Genomic DNA, 8,505 nt, shown 5'->3' on the forward strand with positions numbered 1-8,505 from the left:
GAATTAAGATACAAATTATGTTTATTTAGCATTTGCAATGAGTTACACCATGTAATTATAGCCTCATGGTCTAGCATCTTCTGGTTAATTTATAACTAAAACCTATCCAGTTTATTCTGGTCTTGAAGTGAGTGGCTGCTTTTATGAGAACACAATTGGTTTAGACAACATCAAATAAAAAGTCCCCATTGAGTAAATTCCTCACAGTGATTTTTTTTTTTAATATGTATGGGGAGCTTTAGACTGCAAAGTGTGGTTATATAAACACACCGCAGAGAGCAAATTTAAGTGGGGAGTGTGGTGTTGTTTGAAATTCTTAGTATATTGCTTCAGGAATGCAAGCTATCAACATCTTTCATAGCAGTGATTAGTTTGTAAGGGTTTGGGGTTTTTAATAGCTTGAGAAACAACCCTTTTGGTGCTGTCTCACTCAGTCCTCCACTATAATAAACTGTGTTAGTGCCGCTGGGTTTAATTAATTTACACAGGCACAGATAGTGCTCTGCTTTCCTTAGAGAGGAAAATTACTGAAGGTGTTGGAGGAGCCACTGAGAATATGTATATGTGGACAGCTTTAGGCTCTCCTGCCTGTGCTCCTGTCTGGCCAGACTCAAAATAATGTCAGTCCAGAGGCCATGTAGTTGTAGTGCCCCTCCTGACACACCCCCCACCCCCAACAGCCCTTCTGTTTCAGGCATGGTGCCACAGCAGCATGACATTGGACCTGGGCTGGCTCCTGTACACTCATCATGGAAGAGCAGATGTTTTTCTGAGGCCATCCTCTGCATGTGCCCTGCGGTGTTTTGTGACAACACGAGCATCATCCTCAGGGCTGTTAAACCTTCCATGGATTCCAGCTATCCCTGAACAATGTGCAGCTCATGCTTTGAAGGTTTTCCTAGTGATGCTGTTTCAGTGCTTAAAGATGGGTCTGTCCTGCACACTTCTAGTTGCAAATTAGGGCACTTGATTTGGTTTGGAAATCAGATGCTTGATTTTTTTTTTTTTTTTTTTTTTTGCTATTCTATGTAAATTAAAAGGTGAATGGTCTTCTGCTGAGCTGCTGGCATTTGAGGCAAAACATTCCCACAGAAGTGTCCAGTTTTGTCTGCTATCTGTGTTTAATGTAGAACAGCTAAGTTTCACTTCATTTTATAAATATACTGGACAGTTTTCTTGATGATCAGGTGCAGGAGTCCGAGTTCAAATTTGTAGTGTTTCTGAATACAATGGATTCTGCAGAGATACTGGCTTTCTGACAAGCTGCAATCTCTCTTTATTCCTCAGCATCATCTCTGTGTTCCGTTACCTGTCTCTTTCTTAGGATATAATTAGCATGGCCCCCTTCTTTTTCATTTACTTGCATCTCTATTATTTAGCAAGTAGCTGTTGTCTTTTCTTTCAGCTATGGTGTAACTGAGAGGTATCTAATTTAACTCACATTTTCTCAGTGGCTGTTGACGTAGAAGTCTCTGTGCCCTGTTTTGGGTTTGACACAGGGATTTGGTACCAAAAATGTTGTCTTTTTTCATCCCTGACCAGTTGGCTGAGTAAAATGCAGTGTCTCTCCATAAGCATCTTCTGATCAATGAAATGTTAGAAATTACTGGGTGGAGCAGTGTGTTTCACTTGCAGAATTTGGGTTTATCAAAGGACTTAGAGTAGATTCATAGCGATGCAAAACCAGGTATCGGATTAGCCAAGTGCACAAGTTGAATTTATGAGATCATTCTGCATTGCAGTGCTACATTGTGAAAAGGAATGCACTACCAGGCCATGCAAACTTGTTGATATTTTTTAAATTCTTAATTTCTGTTTTATTAGTGGTCATGTTGGATTTTTTTTTTTTTTTACTTTAGCACTTGGGGAATTTTTTTCCCCAAGAGGTAGCATTATTCTAGTTTTCTCCAGAACAGCTGTGATATTGTTTATATATGTTTTTGAAATCCAGGTTTTGTTGTTCTATTATTATTACCATTCTGTATTGTTAAAAGTCACACACTTTTAATATCTGTCACATCTGTGAAAATAATGACCTTGCTAACCAGCAAGTTACTGAAATATGATTTGGAGAGAATGGGGTTCTAGGTCAATCTTTCAAGCATTTTGAATTGACAGATTCATTGAAGCATACTGAATTGTTTTTATTTATAACTTTGGTCTTCACTGTTTCTTTTCTTGTATTAGTGCTTGTTTGTAACGTACATTGACTCGTGTGAACAGGATCTTTTTTTAAACATTGAATGTAATATTTTCCTCTGATATATTGCTTTCATGTTAATATTTCCTTCTAAATATACTGTTGAGCCATCATGAAAATAATTTTATGTCATAGTTTCTTTTGACATGAATAAGTTTTTCTATATGAACAAACATGAACAGCATGTTTGTGTACTTGTGCATGTGTTTCAGTCTTTGAATGGGGAGTTAATTCAAAATAAAATGCAAGTACTTACCTATTAGTGAAATACTTGAACTAATTACAAGCAAATAAAGTACAGGTTGCAGTTGTCAGTCAAATTCTGTTGGATTTCCAGTGCTGTTTTCAAGCTCTTTCATCCCTCCCTCTTCCAAAATGTAGAAAAGTTGTCCATAGAAGTTGATTGGAAATGCAAACTCCTGTGTGCTTTTCTTTCAGAGTACAGACATGAGCCCAGCTGGCAGCACAGCCTCCCTCCCTGTCAGCCCCCTTCCTGAGGAGCCACTGTTTTTCAAGGTACAGTTAATTCACTTAATTATAAATATTGTCTATTAATCTTGGCTTATCATGTTATCTGCTGTATTGTGAAGTGCTTATTGTTGCTTCTTCCTTTTCGTCAAATTACTGTGATGTCAGCAGATGTTCTGTGTATATACCATGCAATTTCCAAGAAATACCTAGAATACAATGTTGGTTTTGAATAGTTTTCCAGCAGACTACAGCTGTGAACTGTTATTTGTAAGACTGCTCTTTTATCCATCCTCCATTTGGATATGTGCATTTCTGTATAAGTGTGTGTCATCAACAGACCTCTCTTTATTTTGTATTTCAAGTGTATCTTTGAAAAAACAATGGTTAGTTTCTCCAAAGACATAGGAGACATTAAAGGTCTGTCAAAGAACAGTTTTGGCATAAGTCCAGTGTAAGCCACAGGCCTGGCATTTTAGTTAATAATAAATGTTGGGACAATGTCCACAACTTCATGAGGTTTAACCTGTGAGGAGTGAGTTGCCATATGTCACATTTTCAGCTGACACCATGATATCTATCCTGGGGACACAGAATAGCCTTAGGCAGATCCTCTTGGAAGAGGTCTCCTGAGGCCACCCAGGTACTCAGAGCAGTGCTGGCATCATCTAGCAAAGAGGTCACCTTGCCAGTTGTTCCCTTAGATAAGGAAGAGGGAATTTGAATTTCCAGCCCCATTTATTCAATTGGGTGTCAAAATATGGACTAAGTTACACTCGCAGAAATAGATTTTTTAAAATTTTCCCTCTCCCAAGTAAGTTTCCACCTTCTGTGTGCATACAATCAGTTGCCTCGCTTGAATTTTAGCTTTGTGATGATGCTAAGTTAAAGCTGAGTAACTGGAATTAATGAAGTTTGATGATGCAAAGTTTGTGTCTCTCCTGCATGTTCTTCCAGCACAGAAAATAACAGTGTCCTTCTAACCTGGCCAAGCCCAGAAAAGAAACTGCTTTTTTTTCCCCCCCATATTTTCAGTGTCTGTGCAACAGTTGTATAACCAGCCAGTTGATTCTTGCTATTAGAAGGGTTGAGGACTGTGCTTGCTCAGTTGTTTCATCAGTGGAGGTACAGATGCGATATCAGTGGTCAGCTATTCACTGATTCTTATGCCTCTTTTGGGATTTTATGCTTTTAAGACCCATCGCTCAGTCAGATTTGGCTGAAATTGGGTAGATACTAGGGTAGACATTTTTATTTTTTTGGAACACCACTTTAAATACACATTGAAGTCTGCTCAGCATTCTAAGTCAGATCCAGTAGTTGAATCTCCCCGTGCCTGGAGAACCACTAAGATATTAGGCTTAGAAAGAAATGGGCTGCTCAGCTCAGCTAAAGGTGTAAGAGCTAAGAAAATCTAACTTCTTAATTTTCATGCTGAGGTAATCAAACATTGCTCTGTTTGCATTGGGGCACTGACAAGTACACTGTAGTGCCTTTATTTTTTAAAGAAATGGTGTTCCTATAACCCAAAATGGGTTGTAAATTACTTATTTGAAGTGGAATAGTTGCTCTAATAAAACAATAAAGATGTTTTTCATATTAAAGGTCTAGTAGAAAAATAGGGCAGAGAGAATTACTTAATCTTTCATTTTCAGTCAATTTTCAAACCAGGAAACATTTTCCTTTGCAGTTCAAGTAAAATGAATGGAGTTCAGACCAGGAAAAAGTTAAGTGCATTTTACAGCATTTAGTAGAAATAAAAATAATATAAAATGTTACAGTTTCTGTTACTTCTCCTTGGCTCACTCCAAGAGAGAGCACTGTTGTTCCAGTTGTAATGTCAATGACTGGTTTTACAAGCCATAATCCTCTGTGAATACTGTCAGTCAATAATATTGGCTTTTGATGATGGGATGGTGCATTTCCCTTGGCAACATGATAATAACCTTTCCCACATCCTTGCTGTAGAGAAGGAGATTGAAAAGGAAATTCCATTCTGTGGTTCAGAAAGCGCAGGTGTAAGGAAGCAGGGCCCTATCAATTGCCTCTCTTTGGGACAGTTGAAGATCTCTGAGCTAATGAGCTTTTATATTAGACTGTGAAATGAAACCAAGCCTGGGTTCTCAATCATACATGGTTTTATACCAAGAAAGAGAAGCGTCCTTCCTTGGATTTTAACGATTTTCCTTCAAAAGAAACTCGGCGTTTCTGTGTAAGGAAAGAATACAAATCCTGTCACCATATTCTTCTTGTATATCCAACTTCACCAAAGCAGATGCCTGTCATTTTTAGTCCCACAGGATATGTGCTGGGAAAATATGGAGACCCTAAGCTAGTACAAAACCATTTTAAGATTTTGAATTTAATCTAATGAAAGTTAGAAACCAGATTTCCCTGGAAGTACTTTTTAAGTTGATCTCACCTCTGCTAACACCAACCTCAGCTACCATTCTCCCAATAAATTGCACATGCTATGACTTGTAGCAGAAAGGTCCAAATCATATAAGACCCTGCTCAGGAGTGTTTGGAGCAAGATATTTTCCAGTGCAGCAAGGGATAGTCCACCTGAGTCCATCAAATGCCATTACTTTAACTGAGGCATTGTGCTTTACTTATATCAAGACAGTACCTTTAAAAGCGTATCACCGATACCCAATGAAAGGAGTACAAAACAATTGGGTAAGAAATAAAGGTAGCCAACTCCAGAACTGTTGAATCCTAAAAGCAGCCATGAGAAAATTACCAGATAAACATACAGTTAATGCCGTTTAGCAACCATTCTTCCATAAGTGCTGTAAATAGTAGATTTGGTTTTCCTTGAGGAAAGGGGCAACTTTGCACAGCAGCCAGTACAGCCAATTTTCTGTGTGGCTTTGGGTTCCTTCTCCCTGGGGAGTTAGCAACACACAGATGTTCAGAGCAGTCTTCCTTAGCTGTGCTCTTCAAAATCTTAGAAAAAATCCTGTTCAGCCCTGTACACAGACACTTTGGCAAAATGTTTCTACAACAATTTTTGATAAAGCCGTCATAGGCATTTCTTTTTAATGAGGGTTATTTTCAGCTTACAATCCTCTGCTGTTTTCCATGTGTTTAGAAAAAGAAGATCTTTTCCTATACTGTAGAAAAAGTTTATTTCTCCTCTCAGAAAAGAACATATTGTTGGTGGTTTTGCACTTAAACTTTCAAGTAGGTAGGATCTTCTTTTGAAGAGAAGTTTTTTCTTCTGTCCCTTTATAATATTTCTTGAAGAATTAGGTCTTTGTCTTGTGGGAAAAAGTTATGTCACAATTGAAATATTCCAAACCCAAGAATTTGGAATATAATGGAGTAGAACAGTATTTGTCATGCAACCTTAAGGGTTATTATCTGTTATAATAGCAAAACTGTAGCTGGCTCAAATGTGAGTGACTTTTAATTATGAGTACTTACATCTGCTCTCATTAGCTGGAATTAAAAATAATCCTGCCTTTCATTTAGAAGATAAGTGAAGGAGTGGGTATTTCTAAAAGGTCAACTTAGCAAGCAATGTCTCATCCATTTTTTTAGAACCTGTTCTTTTCTCCTACTCATTATCCTGTGCTTTATTATAATAGTATTTTATTATTTTAAAATTATTCTAAAATATAGTGACAGTCTTTTAAGAAGAGATCTATGACAGCCATTTGGTACTTCAAATATCTAATATTAGCTAATTATACATTATTTGTTGTAATGAGCATCAGTCTCACTGGTTATTAGTCACAGCCAAGTTGTAAATAATAACCATAATAGCAATTTATTGTAGAGATGTTTAATTGTGTCTCAATTCTGATTAATCTCGACCATGCTTTACTAATTGGCATTAAATGAAAGAAAAAAAATCCTCCATTATTTCCTTTCTCCTTCGAGGGAGCTGAGAATTTCCTTCAGTATTTATTATCCTACTGTGTTCTGATTTCTGTAATTAATACCCTTGATGCAAATTCCTTCAGTAAGAAAACAGAAGTGCCAGGTCAAGTAGCAAAAGCTGACAGTCCTCAGTAGAGTTACCACTGCTGTAGGTCTAGTAAAGTGTAATCTGTACTAAATTATGTCTATTCTTAGAGGTATACTATTCATCCTGCAGCTCTACAGGCTCTGGAAATGCAAATCAGTGCAGTTCATGAATGGGCATGAGCTCTGGCAGCTCCTGACGTTTGTGCCTAGAATTAGCAAGAGATAAATTATCCATTTGGTCTGTAATCACAGTTTAATTTTACTGCAGATATTTGGAATAATCAATATGAAAGGCACATTAATGACTGCTGTTTAGCCCAGGGAACACATCTTTCAGAGTGGGGCTTTGTATTTCTAGGTGTAGAATGAGATATTTTCTTGATTTACTCAGCAGTGATGACAGCAAGCTGGGCCTGTAGCTCCAAAAGCTTCCTATGCTAGTTGACACAGCCAGCTTATTTACCCACTCTACCTTAAATGCATTAATTTGGATATTTTAAGTATTTGCTGACACTTCCTTAAAGGAAGTTTTTAATTTGTTGCTTTGTGTTCAAAATAGACTTTGAAATCGTCACACAGACCTTGTGACCCCATGGCAGATGGAACAGGCTAGGGCTCAGTGATGATCTCCAGTGGGCTGGAGGCCTCAGTGGCTCTTGTCTCTCTCTTTCCACCCTCCAGCTCAATTTCTGCTTCTGCTGAGAAGCATCTGAAGCCTCTGTAGTTTTGGCTTTTTTGTTTGTTTTGGAGATGTCTTTGATATTTTAGTAAAGTGAGTAGAGTTGTAGAAGTATGACTCACACAACCCCACCTTTACTCCTCTGCTGCCTCAGTCTCCATTCTATTTTAGACCAGTCTGTCACCATTCTTCAGTGGTTCAATTGATTCCTCCCACTCTTAATTGTTCTCTCCCATGTCAGTATTTCCTTTCTTTATGACTCCTGTGCTGGTATAGCACAGACTTTTAAAAGCCACATCCTCACAGCAGCTTTCTACCTTTGGTGCAAGCCTTCCATTTTGTCATTTCTCAAAAAGATTTATACATCTGATTTGTTTCACAGTCTTTATCATCATAGGATATGAGATCTTGAACAGCACTGAATTTGTTCTGAAGGGAGGAGTGTGAAATAGGTATTGTGGGCCCTGTTACAAGAAGCTTCTGTGCATTTATTCACTGTCTTTTCCTTTTTCTCAGTAACTCTGTGCACATTTTTCGTAAGAAAAAGAGCTCTGCCAGCAAGTCTGTCTGAATAGAACCACATCACTTTTGAACATTTTTTTTTATTGTGGGGAGTGTAGGTACAACATTGGTAGTTTCACAGTATCACTGATATATTTACTAAATACTAAGATATTTACTAATGACTAAAAGGATCAACAATGAGACTGGGAACTACACATGTATTGTTTGATTTCTTTCCGCCTCTATGCCTTGATCATAGTTCTCTTTCTTTCCAAATTTTATGTACATGTATTTTTAGTGTATTCTCCTTGGTTTTACTGAAGCTTTCATCACAGGTTCACCACTAGTTCAAAATTAAAATTCGTATCTTAGGCAAAACTGATGCTTTAAACGCTATAAATTCAGTCATCTACTCAATGAGCCACATATAGGAAAATTATTAATGTATGTCTTAGTAAAATCTTCAAAAGCAACCAGAAACACAAATGATGCTTCAAGAAAAGCATGCAGAAGGATCATAACTACTTTTTTTTTCAGTTAATAGGGTTTCCAGCAAAACTTAACATTTTATGTAATCCGCACTGCAAGGGTAAATATTGGGTTTTTTCAGGTTCCTTCCCTCAGGCAGGCACAGGCTCACACAATGAATTCTGATGCATACCTACAAAGTAAGCTTTTC

The 8,505-nt window shown here is 37.6% G+C and overlaps 1 protein-coding gene across 1 annotated transcript in view; it reads left to right on the forward strand.

Annotated features, from left to right (window-relative positions):
• The window catches only part of CCSER1 (coiled-coil serine rich protein 1), a 538,753-nt gene that overhangs the window by 223,356 nt on the left and 306,892 nt on the right, over positions 1–8,505 (forward strand). The window contains exon 6 of the mRNA XM_005418130.2: positions 2,639–2,716. Within this exon, the coding sequence (XP_005418187.1) occupies positions 2,639–2,716 (78 nt within the window). The remainder of the gene's footprint in view (positions 1–2,638; positions 2,717–8,505) is intronic.

The sequence above is a fragment of the Geospiza fortis genome, unplaced genomic scaffold (assembly GCF_000277835.1).
Source record: "Geospiza fortis unplaced genomic scaffold, GeoFor_1.0 scaffold11, whole genome shotgun sequence".
In the NCBI taxonomy this organism is placed as follows: Eukaryota; Metazoa; Chordata; class Aves; order Passeriformes; family Thraupidae; genus Geospiza; species Geospiza fortis.